General features: G+C 43.9%; 1 protein-coding gene across 1 annotated transcript in view; it reads left to right on the top strand.

The window, feature by feature from the left end:
- The window catches only part of GAD2 (glutamate decarboxylase 2), a 77,203-nt gene that overhangs the window by 44,743 nt on the left and 13,314 nt on the right, over positions 1-19,146 (top strand). The window contains exons 10-13 of the mRNA XM_047755032.1: positions 598-714; positions 3,362-3,426; positions 10,275-10,353; positions 13,745-13,894. Coding sequence (XP_047610988.1) covers positions 598-714; positions 3,362-3,426; positions 10,275-10,353; positions 13,745-13,894 — 411 coding nt within the window. The remainder of the gene's footprint in view (positions 1-597; positions 715-3,361; positions 3,427-10,274; positions 10,354-13,744; positions 13,895-19,146) is intronic.

Genomic DNA, 19,146 nt, shown 5'->3' with positions numbered 1-19,146 from the left:
TGAGCCATGTTTCAGCAACGACCTATTATTACTATCAATTTCCATTTAGCCATGGCCAGACAGACTGAGCCAACTTAGATGGATAAAAGTCATGGCTTACTGTTTACTCTCCTCTAAATAAGTTATTTGAGAATGTTCCACGTAAGAATAACAGGCTGGTCGGAGTTCCTTCGCTTCGTCCTCCTGTCCGCTCACTCAAGATTTGTTATGTTCAGAGGCCGTGTTATGAAAAAGGAAGACTAGAAAAGAAAGCAAAGTGGAGAAAAGCCCCAAAAAAGTCCCTGGATATTTAAATAGCTTTGGGCACTACCAAAGCTATAACGCTTACTTATCGTCTGTGTCCAGTGCAGCCTCTTCTGAGAACCAGAATATCTAAGTTCTTAGAAGGCCATGGGCAGGGCCAGCAGAGTGGCCTGGAAAACGCAGATCCTGGAAAGCAAACATCATTCCTACTCCAAACGTGTCCATAACCCTTCTGATATTCCCAGAAATGCAGATGTGTATGATAAGAGGAAAACCTCCTCTCTTTTTATCAGCTTTTTAAAAGAATCCGTGGGCCCTTGTTTTACATTATTTGGGGCTTTCTCATTTGCATAGGGATTTGTCCCCTTCCTTGTGAGTGCCACAGCTGGGACCACTGTCTATGGAGCATTCGATCCCCTGCTAGCTGTCGCTGACATCTGCAAAAAGTATAAGATCTGGATGCACGTGGATGTAAGTATCCCATGGGGACTGCCACTAATGTGTCCTTGCACATTTTTCACTTGGAGCTCCTGGAATGAAGTGTATTCTCTCTGTGTTTTACTTTAGGAGTTTATTTTCGCAATGGTGTAGTTATACTTTTAAAGACTACATAGACAAAGTAGTATACAACTCACATTGTGCACAGCATTCGCTGGAAGCAGTCTGCGGCTGATTATGCCCTAACGTTCCCACCAAGATAATATTCTTAGTTCTGTGACCAGGACCCAAGCTGAGCACTTAGTTCACAATTCGCTGGGTCATAAGGTCCATGAAGGAATATATAGCCCACGTACATCCACACATGATTACACACACAGAGACACACACATGCGAAGCTTAACTTCCCTATGAGAATGATCAAAAGAGTAAATAGGGGTTGCATTTCTATGGGAAACTCAATGGATTAAAAAATTCATTTCAACTCAGAGACTAGTATATAGAAGAGGAAAGAAGACTTGACAACTTGCTATGAAACATCAATCACCAAATCTCCAATATCTTATCTTGGTCCTCTAGTGAGATAAACTATATGTGAGATATTTTGACTCCAGGGTTAGTCACACCAAAAAATAATGGAAAATGAAAAAAATGTCAATTTTTACAAGGACAAATGAAAGGGATCTAAGTTTAGACCACTATGACTCCACATGTAGCTCAGAGATGCCCTCTGATGACCCATGATGAGATAAGGCGTGGGTGCCTGATCATCACTAAGTGCAATGCTTGGTTTAGCTGACGTGTTTTTCATTGTGAGACTTTCTCGATGAAAGAAGCATAGGTTGATGTACTTCTGGTACAAGAGGCTTATGTTGTTGAGTAGACTGACTTAGCTCACTTTGGCTTTATGGTAAGCATTCAGACCAAATTAATTCCCCTTTCTTTATAAGCAGAAAACCTCCACAGGCTAAGCTAAGTAAATTTCCATTACCCCAGATTTAGCCTCTGTAACAGTTACCAGTCTTCTTTTCCTTCCCCGATTGCACAGCGTGAGCTGTTCATTAGCCTGCCAGAGGCTCCTTTATTTTACACATGAAGACACTGGGACAAGGTTGGGAAACCCAAGTACCATCAGTGACCTGGCTCTTGGAACTGGAGACCCTATTAGACCTCACTAGCTGATTCAGGAAGAGGATTACCCTGACAGCTTGAAAAACGAAAATGTGTGTCCTGAGCCAGCAGATGCTGCGGACTCCCCTCCAGAATTTCTAGTTAAAATAGAACCAGGAGATTTTTTTTAACCCATCTTATCAGCTTTCTTTGAAACATATCAAGTTTACCACTCATGATCCTTACTGTAGATACAGTCTATAATTAAACACATTTGGAAAATTGGATAATTTTTCAAAGTGTAAAAGGAACAAAATTACAACAAAGAAAAAAAATGCCATTATCCCCACATAGGTTTTTTTTTCCCTCAAAATTATCCCAGGATTATTTTTACACCCAAAGAATGTTACCATTTTCCAATGAAATCTCCCTCTTGCCATCCTGTCTTTGTCTTTAAAGATCATCACACTAATTCAGATGTTCCAACTTGAATATAGTTTTTTGTTTTTTTTTTTGTCTTTTGTCTTTGTTGTTGTTGTTGTTGTTGCTATTTCTTGGGCCGCTCCTGCGGCATATGGAGGTTCCCAGGCCAGGGGTCGAATCGGAGCTGTAGCCACCGGCCTACGCCAGAGCCACAGCAACGCGGGATCCGAGCCGCGTCTGCAACCTACACCACAGCTCACGGCAACGCCGGATCGTTAACCCACTGAGCAAGGGCAGGGGTCGAACCCGAAACCTCGTGGTTCCTAGTCGGATTCGTTAACCACTGCACCACGACGGGAACTCCCCAACTTGAATATAGATTTTTAAAGGGACACATTCTAGCTGATCAACTAATTGCTACAGATCTTTACTGCTTGTCTGTTTGTCCATTTGTTTGGTTTGTTGTTTTGTTTTAGTTTTTGGGTTTTTTTGACAAATGAATTATCCAAAATTATGCATCAGTAAAATAGTGGTGTGAGGCTGCTTCCTCTGTCTGGAATCATCCAGACTTGTCAAAAAGAGTTTTTCTTGCCATTTGGAAGCTGTTTAAAAGGTCCCAGCCCACCTTCTCTACTCTATACTCTGGAGATAACAGGGTTTCTAGTTCTGAGATTATGAACTTCACTTGGGCTAAAAGTGGTGGTGATGGTTTGGGGGGATATTTCCTTTTCTCCCTCAAACTGAGGAAACGTGCCCCCCCCACCCCCAGCTTGGCTCCTGCTGCCCATATCAATGTGGAATGGAGCCTGAGATCTTAGAGAAGCCTCCAGTTTAACTTTTGGAAGTCTTGTACCAGAAGAAGGTGGCCAACCCTCTAAGTCGCTAGGATTGAAGAGATAATTCAATAAGAGTTGAAACTCTTGCTGTTCTGGAAGACACCATACTCTAGAAATCCAGGCAATGATATCAGAAAAGGATCCAGGGTTGTTAGTGCTATGGCGAGGGTCACTCCTGTAGCACAGTTTCAGTCCCTGGCCCGGGGAACTTCCGCATGCCTCAGGCATGGCCAAAAAAAAAAAAAAAAGAAAATAGAACTCCAAACAATGAAGCAACATTACCTTTTCTTTATATGCTCTCCCTTTTTCAGGCAGCTTGGGGTGGGGGATTACTGATGTCCCGAAAACACAAGTGGAAACTGAGCGGCGTGGAGAGGTACACACATTTTTCTTATTAATGACAAAGTATGAAAGCTAAAGGTAAAAAGCCCCAGTTTCCAAGAACTCTTGGTGTACAGATGAACCTGTTCTGTGCAGTGCTTGTGTGCCTTGTGTGGTCATATATGCATGAATATTATGTGTAGACAGCAAGAAGAAGTCAAACGCCACATCAAATGATCCAAGTGGAATGTCTCTCAAACAGAGATACCTCACTGGTGTCCATGGCTGGCCAGAGGACTCAAGAATGACCTTCCTGGGCCCTTTGAACTAACTGCTGAAATTGCTTAAAACTTGAGACAGTCTACTATTTTCTAGGGAGAGCTATAGATTTCACGTGTCATAAGATGATATCCACTGCTTTAAAGAAGCCAATAAATAATTTTGCAGAAAAAATAAGCACCTGATAATTTACCAGTGTTGACAGTGGGCTTTGGGATTTAATATAGCCAGTTTATTTAAAGTGAAACACACTTGTGATAATATCCTCTGATGGTTTCATTCCTATAATAATTTTTTTCTGATGTAGCTCTCATTGATGCTGCAAAACACCTTTTATTCAGAAACTAAGCAGTAGACCTTTGATAAAAGCTATGAAACACAAAGGAGGTAATATTTGATTAGCATAATGCAACTCAGGTCCAGAGGGGGGGAAAAAAATTACAGAATACAAAATCAGCCTCAGGCTTTGGTGCTGGACCATGTGCAGAGGGAGCTCAGAGTTCCCGGTTTTCCCACCACAACAAGGCAGGGCAAGGCCAGCAGTGAGCTCTGACACTCCAGGCGAGTGAGAAAGCCTGGCTTCCATACGAGATGCCCACTGTGCCCGCCAAGTAGCCAGATGCTGCCCAGCAAGGGCTTCCCACTGGCTCAGCCTCTGGACATCTTGGCATAATTTCTGTTCCAAGGCAAGAAGAGAGGCCGATGGAACTTGGAGACACCCGTGAGCACTGGCCACACAGCGCAGCCTGGCCAGATTGAACGGGTAGCCTGTGCTGTGTGACACCCAGGCCCACCCACACGCAGAGAACCTGTGGGTGTGGAAGGAGGGGGATGGGGTTACCGAGGCACAGTCCAGGGCACCTGCTTCATTAGCCTAAAGAAGGCTGGAGAGTTTAGAGACAGACCAGCGAAAGCCTGTGTCAGCAGGGTTGCTGTCCCTGGGTCTGTCCCCATCCAGAGAGAGCCAGTCTTAGGTCTCTGCTTCTGGTCTGGGCTGAATTCCTTTTTGTCATGAAGATCTGCCTGAAATCAGAAGCTCATGGAGGAAGCAGTAACCTCAGGAGCGAGATGATGAAGAAGAAAGAACCATTCCGAAGGTGTCTATTTAGAGGATCAGAACAAGAATTAAACTGACGTGAGAGGTGGCCTGTATCCAGAACCTTCTCGTCTCCGGGTCTCTTTCTGACTGGCACAAAGAGTGAGAGTCTCTTCCTGCACCTTTCACACCACTGCGACCGTAAGTGCTGAGAGCCAGAGCAGAGCGCGCGCCACCGTGATGACTTGAAAGCTTGCTGATCACCCACCCTGGGCCTTGGAAAAATAAACACCCACGCTCTATTGTACTGAAGGCAATTATTTGAGAGCAAAGCTTAGAACGTTCACCGTGGGACATGGAGTTCTCGCTAATTGCCGCCATTCTGGAAACTGTATGTAAGTACATTTACTGAGTGGAACAGCCAAATGGGAAAGTCTGAAAGTGAGGGGCTGTGGTTGTTCTGCTTGGGGCCAAATGCCTCAGCCATCCGTTAACATCCATGCTGGTGACTTCTCTTAGCAAAAGGCACACTTCCTCTGGTGAGTAAGACCATAGGGCCAGTGGAAAGTCCCAGCCCTAATGTGTCTGGGCACATGTTTAGGAAAGAAATTTGCCTCACTTGGGGTGTTACACTTTTCCAAAACTAGGATTCATTCCAAAGTGGAGGAAATGCATGCGTGATTCTTGTCCCCAAATCCAGACATTGCCCAGTGGTCACAGGGACCCCAGAGTGCCATCCTCATAATAAAAATGGCATACTTCCCCAGAACCCGGCCTGGCACCTCCTTCAAGAACCAACACAATTCTCAGCACCTCCCTTCCCTGATAAAACTGTGGAGCTATTTGGAAACAGTGTAGCTGAGGTTCCTGGCACTCTACAGTTTGTTTCTGGGCACTGTAAACAGACCCTTCTCTAATCCCTCCTGGCAGCAGGCTGCTGTGAACTTGTAAACATCCATTTTCAGGTCCACTCTTAACGCTTTCTGGCCCCGCTGAACTTTCCAGAAGAGATCCTGCCGAATTACCAATTATTGCTCTCACTCCCACCCCAGGGAGCCAGAGGTTCAGAAACTCAGTTCACTGATTACGGAACCTCTGTCATAGACAAGCCACAACACGGGGCACACTGAGGACCCCAAGTCACATATGACATGAAGCCCGTCTTCAAGAGGTGTAGAGTCTAGGAGGGCAGACTGCAGTCGCTGGGGGAATGAATTCCAGGCAGAGGAAGTAAAGGCTCAAGATACAGGAGAATGAGCTGACTGGAGGGCACCAAACTAGGATTCATTCCCTCTAAGCAGGGAGGAAGGGGAGCCTTCCCGCAGGAGCAGGCACGGGAGCTTCATCAGGCAGAAGTGGAAGAAGCAACAGGGGCACTGCAGTCTGAGGCGGTCCTTGGAGAAAGTTCACGCAAGTCTGGTTGGAGACTGAGATGGCTTCATGGCAAGGGCGAGCAGTATGTCCAGAGGTCCCACCCAGGGAGTCTCAGTAGAGGGCCTTCCCGCAGAGCCAAGTCAGGGTCTGTGTAGGTCCTTGAGCTGAGAATCACTGCCAAGTGAGCCATGATGACCCATGGAGAGCGTTCTGTTTCTCAGGTTGGGGTAAGAGAGATGGAAGGACCAGGCCATAACCACCAGGTCACGGAAGAAAGGAGTGGTATTACCTGCGCTTTGGAAAGGCAGCTCTGCATTCAAGTGGAGATGGAAGCCGGGGCCAACAGAAGCTCCTGAGCCATCACAGAGGTCTAGGGAGTGAAGGGGGGAGATGCTGAGTGCAGGAACCTGAGCAGCATCAGGGAGAGAAAGGAGGAGATGAGCCTAGGATTGCTGCTTCTGAAGAACAGGATGCACTGCCCCAGACACCGCTCCTCACATGTGATTTAAAGAACCAGCCCTTCTGCATCCTTCACTTGCTTCCAAAATATTTTGTGTGCATATATAGATAAGTCACACTCCAATAATGCTAAGAACACCATATGTTACGAATGCTTAAACATTATTTTTATAGACTGCTTCCTTTTGCCTTGCTATACTTTCTAATGCTTTAAGAAATTCCAGAGAGATTCCTCCTTGATAGATTTTACAATTTGTTGTATTATGTGGGAAGGCATGAGAGGCATACTTTTTGTAGTTGTCTGTGACCAAGCTACCATGCGTTTGTTTTATATAAAACACCTTTCTCAAAAGTTACATCAAAAATCTAGCACCATCATCCTGGGGGAATATCAAAATGGCCTTGGGAAGTTTTTCAATATGCATATACCAGAAACATTTCAGACTCTTCATGGTTTAGAGTGAATACATGTAGCACTAGGTCATGGTGAGAGCAAGGATGCTATTTACGGACTTGCTGGCTGTGTGCCCTTGGGCAAGAGGTCTCTCCATCTAGAAAAGTGGTACTCCACCAGTGTGTACCTTAGAGGGTTATTGTTGTATGGATTAGATAAATTAATACACGTGATTCAAGTAGAACAGTGCCTGTCAATGTAATACCTAATAAATGTAGATACCATATGAATATTGAAAATATTCTAAGTGATCCCTATACACCATCTACAAAAAAAAACAAAAAAACAAAAACTAGCACCAAAGTGCTACAGAGTAAAGTAATTTATATAGAATTTTAAAAAAGAACTGCAAGGGGTGACATCAGGAGAGGGAAGAAAAGAGAATGAAACCAAACACTAAGGTCTGGAAGCTGAAAGCTTGGGAGGAAAATGGGGCAAGGAGTTGCGGTCCAGACTGGAGGAGAGAGGAAAGAAGCATGAGGAGGGAGCAAGTCAGCAGCTTCGTTTGGGATCTTCGGAGTTTGAGGTGCAAATGAGGCCACTAGGTTGTGTCTCAAAAATGGCCGTCGGGGGCTTGGCTCCCTCCAGCTTAGGGAAAATCACAGAGGACATGTGACTGAATCCCACGGCAAACCATTTTGAAATGTACCTGAGATTGATTAATAACACATCACCAATAAATAAGGCTGTGTCATCGAATCACTGTGCATCTTTTTGAATCTTTATGAGGCAGCCCCTCCGAGAGAATTCAATGACCATCAGTGCAGCATAGAAATAAAACAGCCTCAGTCAGAGACCTGGAGAACAGCTATTTTCTTCTCCATCAGGTGTCATTACTGATAAAGCTGTGTTTCATCGGAATGAGGCACATAGCTATAGAGTATCATAGAAGGTACAGAGTGGGGGTGTATAGGTGCCCAGTGTCACAAAGATCGGAAATGATAGAGATGAAAATAGCAAGAGCCAACCTTATTTAATGTGTACTGTGTGTGGGACGCAGTTATAAGCGCTTACCTAAATGATTTACTATCATTCTCCTTTTACAGAAAAGACAATCTAGGCACAGAGAGGTTAGGTAACCTGCTCATGGTCACACAGCTAAGAAGTGATAGAACCTGGATGCAAACACTCTGGCTCCTAAGATCCCCTCCCTTAACCATGATTTACCTACTGCTCAGAGCCCAGGGTTTTTCACTCTGGGCTCAATCTCAAGAACAAGGAGATGTTTTCCTGGAATGAGCTTTTTGATACCAGTTCCATTATTATTCATGAAGCCTTTTAGTCCTCCATCCAGGGTCGTAGACCTCTAGCCATGAACTGCCTTTGCTTCTTTCCCCTGTTCCAATGTATCTGACAGCCAGTGTCAGAGCTGGACCATTCATTGATTCTGATAAGATCCCCAGGCCAGTAAGTGTTCTCTGACTGGCCGCTTGATGCCCGCCATTCATCAGCTGGATAAATAGGACCTTGCCCAGCCTCTCATTCTTCCCAAGGTTCTCACACCTTGGGTTCTGGGGGCAGATAAGGCCTGGTCTGTTGTTCACCAGAGGAGCAGCAGCACCACACAACGCTCTGCAGGCAGCTGCCTTGGACTGTCCCTCCTCCCGTGAGTCTGTTTATGCCAAGCTCACGTTCCTAAGTCTCGTCCTCAAGCATCCCTCAGAAGGCACTCAGAAGCCCTGCGCAGATTCCCGTGTGAAGTGAGCCGCTGCTCCCGCAGGACCTGGAGGAGGAAGAGGTTGGAGCAGCACAGGGGGCATGACGAAGAGAAGGTGATGGAGATGGAAGGAGGCTGCAGGGATAATACTTGATCAGCCTTAAAGAATAAGTGGGATTTAACCAAGCGAAGCAACAGGAGATGACATTCCAGCACGGGGAAATAGCGTTAGGAGACCCAGGAGCAAGAGAAGAGAATTTTCTGAGAGGAAAACAGCCTCTGGTGTGATGGAAAATGGTTCAGAAAAGTGACAGGACTACGTGATGCCTGGCCTGGGCTCACCTGTGAGGACCTCATGAGCCCCACCCCACAGTTTGGAATATGGGCTGGAGGCCAAAGGAAAGAGGAGAGGGCTGTAAACAGTGCTAGAGGAGTTCCTGCTGTAGTGCAGCAGGATCAGGGGTGTCTCTGGAGTACGGGGACCCATGTTTGATCCCTGGCCCAGCACAGTGGGTTAAGGATCCGGCGTTGCCTCAGCTGCGGTATAGGTGGCAACTTCGGCTCAGATCTGATCCCTGGCCCGGGAACTCCATATGCTGCAGGGTGGCCAAAAAAGAAAAAAAGAAACAACAACAACAACAACGGAGCTAGAAAATAACTGTGGTACTGGCTGAGGATGAACTGGAAACCAAGCATCAATTAAGACTATATATCCAGATTAAAGTAATAATAATAATTATTATTAAAAGAATCTGAACCAGGACTGTGATTTAGGATTTTCCAAATAGTGTCAGTCCCTGAGCTGAGACTCAAGATCATTGATGGGAAGGCGTTATATTTCTCAAGTATGTTGGGACAAAACAGATTGAAAACTGCTGTGGTGGCTTTGGCATATCTCCCCCGTAGTCCAGAAGGATATCTGTCGCTTAGAAAAGAGATGGAAGCAGGGGGTGGGCTAGAAGCTATTATGAAAGGAAACCTTTGAAACATTTGGTAATTGATTGAATGGGAAGAGGAGGAACTGAGCTGGGAAAAAAGCTAAATTAAGTGGTGGAATGAACCACTGCCCTGAGCTCCAGGGCACTTCGGTTGTGTTGGAAGCAGGAAGAGTGGCAGCACATGGGGCACCTGCCTGGTGCCCTGCTCTGTGGTGGCCACATGAGGGACTCTGGACTGGATGACCCCCGTCACTCACAGAGGCCCTCAGAGCCCTGTGGCTGAATGCATTCCCCTAAGGGAGCTCAAAGTCACCACCTGGTGACACTAGCCCTAATCCACTGTCTCTGTAGACAAAGAAAAGGTTATAGATTTAAGAGCCCACTTGTTAAGGAGCTCCTGTTGTGGTGCAATGGGATTGGCAACGCCTTGGGGGCACTGGGTTGTAGGTTAGATCCCGGCCCTGCACGCAGCTGCAGCTTAGGTTGAGTCTGAGGCTCAGATCTGATTCCTGGCACAGGAGCTCCATGTGCCATGGGTGGCTGGGGGGCAGGGGGGGTGGAAGAGCCCACTTGTTTTATAAATTAATGTTATGCTGGAGTCTGAGGAAAGCACCAGGAAGCCTGAGCTCTGCTGCCCAAGCACAGGGCCTTGGTAGTCTGAGCCTGGCATGGGTGCCACCCTCTTAACATGATTTGTCTCCTTCAGGGCCAACTCTGTGACATGGAATCCACATAAGATGATGGGTGTCCCTCTGCAGTGCTCTGCTCTCCTCGTTAGAGAAGAGGTATGTCTTTCCCGATGTTTGGCCAGGCCAGAGGTGGGGTTGGGTGGAGGAAACGTGTACAGACACGAATGACAGAATCAGGGTGATTTTACCTGCTGGAAGAGTGAGCCACATACAAAAAGGGGAAGTCTTTTTTTGGGGGGTCTTTTTTCCTTTTCTAGGGCCATACCCATGGCATATGGAGGTTCCCAGGCTAGGGGTCTAATCGGAGCTATAGCTGCCAGCCACAGCCACAACAACGTCAGATCCGAGCCGTGTCTGCAACCTACATCACAGCTCACGGCAACACCAGATCCTTAACCCACTGAGCAAGGCCAGGGATCGAACCCGCAACCTCATGGTTCCTAGTTAGATTTGTTTCCGCTGCATCACAATGGGGAACTCCCAAAAAGGGGAAAGTCTTAATGAGGATAATGGCCAGGTTCTGCTCTTATGTCCAAATAAAGGAAGGTTATAGTTTTGTTTTGTTTTTTTTTTTTCTATTTAGGAAAAGCATATGGAAGTTCCCAAGCTAGGAGTCAAATCAGAGCCACATCTGCAACCTATACCACAGCTTAAGGCAAGGCCAGATCCTTAACCCACTGTGTGAGGCTAGGGATCAAACCGGCATCCTCATGGATACTAGTCAGGTTCTTAACCCACTGAGCCACAAGGGGAACTGTAGGATGGTTATATTTTGACTAAACAAGACAGGCATATTTCATGCATAGCTAAATTTTTGTACATGTGTAAAAAGCATAGGACGTTACGTTGTACTCTGCAGCATCATTTAAAAAAAATAGGGGACAAAAGAAGTGAGTTTCAGATGAGGGAGGTGGCAGTCCTCCACTGTCCTCAGGTTAAACCACACCTGGTTTGCTTAGGTTGGTCTCAGATTATAGAGTGGACCCCATCAAGCTAGAGCTTGAACAGTGAAAAACATTAGCAAACATGGAAGAGAGGTGGTTGAAAGAACTAAAGATATTTAATCTAAAAACAAAAAAAAATTTAACTTAATGGACTGAGAGGATGGCAGTCTTCGCAGTGTAAACGACTCCCAAATGGGAGAGAGTCAGTTGTGTTTGTTTGTTTGTTTGTTTGTTTGTTTGTTTTCATGAGGCTTCAGGGAGCTGGGTTGGTGACACTGGCTGGTACGTTTGATGGCAAAATCAGAATTACCATGATCTAAGGTCTGACTTAGGGTCAATAAAAGGAATGCTCTTCTAAAATTTAAACTGCCCAAAAGGCAATGAATGATTTATGCGTGAGTGACGCCTCATCTGGGGGAAGTGACTGAATGGAGATTGGACAACCACTTATCATTAAGAGGATAAAGAGAGGGGAGGGGGTGGGAATAACAGACATACCACTGTATAAAATAGGTAATTAATGAGAACCTATTGCAGAGCACAGGGAAATCTACGCAATAGTTTGTAATAACCTATATGGGTAAAAAGAATGAATATATTTATACAGATGACTGATTCACTTTGCTGAACACCTGAAACTAATACAACATTGTAAGTCAACTGTACTCAATAAAATTAAATAAATTTTAAAAAGAGGTTAGAGAGATAAAAGGAGAAGGAATAGATGAATAGCTCTAGCATCTCTGCTGAATCCAAGAGTTCATGATGCTCTGACAGCATCTCCCTGATAGGGGACCAAGGAATAATGCCATGTGATACGATGATATTTAAGTATTCTGTGATAAGAGAGTCCTTGGTTTTCAAAAAGCTTGGGATGTATTTGATTAAAAAGTTAGAAAACAAGTTTGATTATTTCAGGACTTATCAGAGCCTTTAATTGCTGCCATATATTATAAATATCTGAAAAGAAGGCATTTATGTTAGTTTCCTAAGTTTATTTGACCGTTGGAATTTCTTTGACAACAACTGTTCATCTCTTCCTGTATTTAAATAGTTTGAGATATGACTCAGAGTCAGGAATATTATCCCCCCTTTATGTGACTTTGTGCAACGAGACTGTTGCTGTCCAACCTCTTAGAGGTCATGTGCTTTGAGTTGCTTTTCTTCAAGACCAATCCAGGGTCCTTCTACTGCTCTATTGCAATTACATTGTATTTACTTTCTATTAGTCTCAAAAAAATAATGAATTCCACTGAACATGAAATTCAAAATACAAGACCTAAACCATTTCTTTTGTCCACCTTCTGGGTACACAGTTCAGTCTTTCAGGATCTAGATCAAATGTTAGTTGCCTTTTAAACTATTGCTTTTGGAATGGATTTACAATGAGATCCTGCTGTGTCGCACTGAGAACTGTGTCTAGATACTTACAACGGAGCATGACGATGGGAGAAAAAAGTACGTATACATGTATGTGTAACTGGGTCCCCATGCTGTACAGTGGGGAAAAAAAAAAGTGTGTTGGGGGAAATAACAATAAAAAATAAAATAAAAATTTAGGTGCATTTTGTTTTAGCTTGGATAACTTTTAAAAAGGGTTCTCACTTCTAACTTCAACTAAGTGATCCCACTTGAGTCTTTTCTCTTGTCATGAGTTACAAAAGAAAAAGTCGATGCCAAAGATTCTGTAAAATCACAATTAAACTGTAGATTGGGAAGGCATCAGAGTCTTCCTGTGCTTTGTGACAAATTGAAACGTGGTGAGTTGACTGGTGATGCTGTTTTAGTCAGAGAACATGATTCATTTAGTGAAAGAGTTCTGTCGCTTTGTCACCCATTTTCCTTAGTAAGTATGTGGTGCTCGGGCAAATTAATGGTCATTGATAATGAAACTTTCCACTGTGACTACCTTAAGCAGCTGAGTATAAAAAAACAGTACTCAAGCTTTAACCACTCTTGAGAGACCAACATAAAGTCTGAAAGATTCGTCATTCAGGACATCTCAGAGGAGCAATGTCTTTATTCTTTTATATGTTAGCATATAAAATGATAGCAGTGAACTGTCTTAGAAATGATGATTTCCTTAAAGAACTCAGACTCTTACTGCTAAAAGAGTACTTGATCTAAATAGGAATGAAACAGTAGAAAAATCACACTAATAATATTTTACAAAACCAAAAATCTCCAAAATAGTTTGATTACAACAAAACCAGGATATTCTCTCAAACAATGAACATTATACTCTTAATTTGATTAAAAAAAAATAAAACCTCTCTTAAAAGGAAAGTAAAAATATAAATATGCCTGTCGTTAACCTCTGATAACATTTAACCCTAAGCCATTTATCCTGTAGAACTGACGTAACACAGCAGTCCATACTGTTCCGATATTGGCCTCTTTTTTTTCTCATTTGAGTCTTTCTTTTTCTTCCAGGGTATTCAACACCTCTCTCTTTTTTTAAAAATACTATCCACCACAATGTAAATCAAATAGAATGCCCAGCAAAGTCAGTAGTGTTTCCTAAGTTTTCTCTTCTTTTCTAGGGGTTGATGCAGAGCTGCAACCAGATGCATGCCTCCTACCTCTTTCAGCAAGATAAACACTATGACCTGTCCTACGACACCGGAGACAAGGCCTTACAGTGTGGACGCCACGTTGATGTTTTTAAACTCTGGCTCATGTGGAGGGCAAAGGTGAGCACATGGGGGTTGGCTGAAGGTCAACTAAAAACAGAAACTGTATCTGGTGCCCCTTAGTTTGACATGTTAAAAATTGATTTCCAAAGTGAAATAACTTATCCAAGATTACATTCTTTAATCCTATAGATGGGCAAGAATATAAGAAAAACCCATTATGTGCTTTTTTAAGCCAAATTGCCCTCTAATGCTCACTCATCTAGAAAACCAACCATGCTGCTTTATATGGCGGAACCTCTGGATTCCTAAGAGGTGTTTCATTGTTGTTCTTGTCCTAGCACATGGCTTTTATCCAGTGATTAATGGCTTGGGTAGATTATATGCAACCTTTTTGTTTGGAGAACAAAAAGAAAAAATAAAAAACCCAGCATGATAGCTTATTTTTGACATTTCATGGGTAACCTCTAGTTAGAAAGCATTTTTTTTTTTCAAAATCTCTGGAACTACCTACTGACCTCTCTTTGTAGCTCTGAATTAAACCATAGATGATCACCCCTTTCTCAGAGATGGAACTCTGTGACTAATGGACTTGATTTTAGCTTTCAAAGCTCATATGCATATGGTTAAATGTAAGCAGGCTGGAAAGATCAAAGATTTTATTTTTCTTTTTTCTTTTTTTTTTTTGTCTTTTGTCTTTTTTGTTGTTGTTGTTGTTGCTATTTCTTGGGCATATGGAGGTTCCCAGGCTAGGGGTTGAATCGGAGCTGTAGCCACCGGCCTACGCCAGAGCCACAGCAACGCCAGATCCGAGCCGCGTCTGCAACCTACACCACAGCTCACGGCAATGCCGGATCGTTAACCCACTGAGCAAGGGCAGGGACCGAACCCGCAACCTCATGGTTCCTAGTCGGATTCGTTAACCACTGCGCCACGACGGGAACTCCTTATTTTTCATTTTGACCAGATTCCTAACTTAAATGCCACCAATCAGTGACTTCCCACCTCCCACAGGAGGCAATGGCCAGAGCCAGCGGGACTTGCTTGAAAAACCCAACTGCTAGAAAAATCCAGCCATTAAAAGAGGACATGAGGGACTTTTGACAAAGAAAAGTAGGAAAAGGAGAGATCAGAGAGAAGCTGGCATGCCCTGAGGTCCTGAGTGTTTGGCAAATGGTCTACACATTCAGCATGAAGCTTTCTAAGTAGCCTACGCAGAGGTGTTCTTATGGTTCAACCCCATAAGAACAAGCAAATAACTTGGGCAGCTGGAAGAGACCACAGAACAGGTCCTTCCTTGAGTCTGTGTAAAGAGGTATGGACCATGTCCTCAGCACCCTGTCCATAGGCTGTTGTCTATAAAACTGTTCAAAGCAAATGGAATTGTCTTAAATAATTCAGAGAGGCAGGTGGCTAACAAGAAAAAGAGGAGACTTGGGAGGGAAACAGTGCAGTCCACAAGGATTTTAGGGAATCTTCTTTAAACCCATCCTGGAAAAAGTTTTCATTTTGTGCATTAAGATGGTCTCGCTTAATGCACAAAAAACTCCTAGATGGTTTCTGGGGATGGCTGGAGTACAGTCTTCAAGCAAGCCCCCTTGACGGTATTTCCCCTGGCTGAACTTTCTCTAAATATTACGGAGTATCAGGCCTCTACCTGGAGCGAGGCCCAAGGTGAGTCACTGCCCCATAAAGGTGGGTGATGAGTAGGCTCAAATCCCTTGAGCTGGCCAGGGGACCCCTTCCTCTTTTGAAAATTGAGAGCATGACAAGGGCACCTATATGGTTCCCCCCCCAACCCCACCCAAGATGAAACTCATTCTGTTGGCAATGACACTTTCATTTGGCAAAATTAAATCAGCCAAGAATGAAGATTATTGGTGTACTATCAAGCGGTTTTGCATTTCATTGATTGATGGGAATTATAAAATGACAAAGGCAAATATCAGCTAGTAAGTTGAGGAGAGCTTGGTCTCTAAATATTGTTCAGCATCACTCTTTTTGTCTCTTGGTCCTGTGGTGTTTTTATTAAGATGATGATCATTAGCTATATTTACACAAAAATGTTTCTGCCATGGTTCATCAGTTCCTGCTGCTCCTTTTCCATCTGAAGCCTCCTTGCCAGCATGGTGCAGCCGGCTGGTTCTCAGAGAAATAACTCAGAGGACATCAGGTGTGAATTAAACAGCAGGACCAAATAAAGGCAAAGGATCCAGTTTCTAATGGGCAGAAATACAGGCACCAGTAAAGGGGATAAAAAGAGAGACAGAGAAAAATAAAAGATCACAGTAGCTGCATAACTTACGGACACATATTTTTAAAATTCCTCATGCACACCCCAAACCCATCTAAATGGCAGAAGCATTCATTTGGCTTTCAACTTTCAACCGTGACAGCGCAGGCAATGTCGTTCTATTTTGCATCTGCAAAGACAATAACAAGGAGGAAGAGGTGGACGTGGCATTAGTCAGTAAACCCTCTTTTATCAGATACACGTGAAGAATACAATGTTCCAGTGAATCCACACTTTCTCCTTAGTAAGATTAACCCCTGAAAAATAGTAGTCTAAGTATTAAACCACTATTCTTTCACCTGTGAATAACAAACAAAGCTAATGCACTGAAGACAGCCATCATGTTAAGTCCAATACAAGTGGATTAGAGCAAATGTACGGGAAAAAAAATTGAGCCTCCTGATGTGGAATGCTAGGACATGTTCTGGACAGTGATGTGATTCGCTGGTAAAGATACCGTCTGCCCTCAACTGTCTTCTCATTGGGGAGACCTATTTTGTATACATTTTATTAGAGAATCCTAGGACTTGATTATTTTTCATCTTGGCAGATTTCTTCAGTGGTTAAAACTCAGTGGTAGACAGGAAAAAAAAAAAAAACACCTTAAAAGTTGTCCCCTTTTTTAGGCCTGCAATGATGACATAGTATGTAGCCACTGAATTTTCACTGTAAATCTTTGTGTTTCTATACCATTATGCAAATTGGCAGATTTCTGTATAGTTTTCAGTAATTGGCCTCCATAATTACAATGTAGATAAGAGAGGGACTGGTAAATGGCTGAGGAAAAAACAACAACAGGAGAAAACTATTAAAGGGAAGTGGATATTGACACCCTTTGCTGAGTGACTGGATGTTCCCTTTCTCTCTAAAATATTAATTTATTTTAATAAGTGGATATTGAGCATCTGTTATTGTGCTTGATGTTGACCGGGACAGGGGGCTCCAGTGTTCCAGGCAAGAAAGATAAATGCACCGATAACCATCACAAAAGACAGGTGACACCTGGTTATCAAAGAAACACAGACACACCTTGAAGAGCTAAAGAGTGGAGGATTCATTCCTAATTTGAGAGCCAAGAGTGATTTTCAAGAGGTGACCTTGGAGATGGTCTTGAACAGGATAGGTGGAATAAGTAGGATTTCGACCAGCAGAGCTGGAAAGAGGACGCCACAGGAAGAAGGTCCAACAGAGGCTAAAGCATGCATTCAGAGCTAGCAGAGAGTCTAAGGTGACTGAAGGAGAATTAGGATGCTACCATCCAGATGAAAAGTAAAAGGGCCTGAGTAGGGTGGCAGCAAGAAACATGGAGAGACTAGCAAGGGATGTGGTCATTATTTCAGATGCAGCATCTCTAGGGGCGAGAGCATTTGGAGAGGGTTCTAAGAAGCAGAGAGGAATCGCAAGAAGCCCTTGAGGTGTCAGCCCCAAGTCAACACAGGTGTAGAGGTAGGATCCTGGGGGGCCAGATGGCTGCAGAAGATAATACAAGCAGTGCTTGTCTTCCAGAAATTCTGACCTGGGAATCAGGCCCTTAGGATCTATAGTTTTAACACAATTCATCTTGTTCTGATATAACTGGTTCCTCAGAATATACTCTATAAAAACTGCCCCGGAAATTAAAAGGTATACTTCATTCATTCATTCACTCATTTATTCATTCAACACATATACATTGAGCGTCTCATATGTGCCTAGCACTGCTGGCATGAGGGATGCAGTAGTGAACAAAAGAAACACAAATCTGTGCCCTGGTGGAGGATACATTTCAGCCAGGTCCATCTAAACCAATCCTAGGAGTGTGGGATGAAGGAGAAGATGAAGCTCTCCTGAAGCTCCTTCAGCATAGCCCTGGCACTGGGATCCTGCCTTCCACCTAGAAGTGCCCCTCTGAGCCTTCACCTTCCTTCACAGCAACTCGGATCATGGAGATGTGATGCCCAATATGGTTTTCTATGTGCCTTTGTCTTTCTCACAAGAAGAGCTGTGTAGTATACAACTTTAACAAGCATTTAATGATTGAATGAATTTTGGAGAATCTCCTAAAAACCCGCAAAACCTTGGAAATAAAATATGGATCTTATTCCCATAAATACCCAAAGTGAAAGGGGAACCCAGGCATTTAAGGGCACATCACAGTCCCCATGTCACTCCCCTTGTACTTCCTTAGCCTTCAGCTGATGGGGCAGTCAGATTGTATCTGAGCATCTGCCAGGTGAAGTCTTAAACTAGCACAGACTGGTCCATGGTAGTCCCACTCCCTTTGCAAAACAGCCACTCTCATTTCCAGAGCGTTCCGTTTCCCTCACTATGTCTCTGAGTGAGAAATCAGACAGACACCATCATTGCCATGTGGCCAGTGAGGTTAGCCAAGGCCATGTGGCTGCACAGGTTCAGAGTCATATCAGTCCTGGACACATCCTGGATCAGGTCCATGCAAGTGGAAATCCAACTTTAGATGAATCCAGAGGATCCAGTTTGGAGAACAATTACCTTCCCTCCCTCTTACCTAAGGTCCATCCCAGCTGGACCCTAACTGCCAGATCACTCTAACTCGGTCCTAAATCCTTGGCACCCACAGGCTCATGGAGCCTGTCTGAACATTCAGGCATCAGCTGGGCCCGTGGAGTCATCAGGAACCAGCTTCCTTGAACCAGTCAGCTACGGTGACAATCTCCAAAGAAATGAATTTCTCAGCCCCTCAGTTCTCTTTAATGCAGCTTGTTCTTAAACTTGTTTCAGATGTTAAATGTCACTGGCTATGCTGGGTCCCCTTCTACCTGAGATGAGGCGGCTGGCCGTGCGTTATCACCATTACAGCTGCTTCCTCTAGTTTCCAGGATGGATGAATCACTGGCAAGCCTGTTCTAAGAATTTCTAGGATCAGCATTATTAGCTGTTTTTCTAAGCATTTCCTTGGCACTCCACAAATACCAAAGGAGTTAGGAGTAAAGCCCTCTTGAAAAGTAATTCCCTAATGTGTCCTGTTGTCAGTGAATAGTTCCAGTCCAAGGCTGTTGTG

This window comes from Phacochoerus africanus, chromosome 12, assembly GCF_016906955.1.
Source record: "Phacochoerus africanus isolate WHEZ1 chromosome 12, ROS_Pafr_v1, whole genome shotgun sequence".
NCBI lineage: Eukaryota > Metazoa > Chordata > Mammalia > Artiodactyla > Suidae > Phacochoerus > Phacochoerus africanus.
Note: the sequence above shows the minus strand (reverse complement) of the source record. Positions and strands in the feature narration are given on the sequence as shown.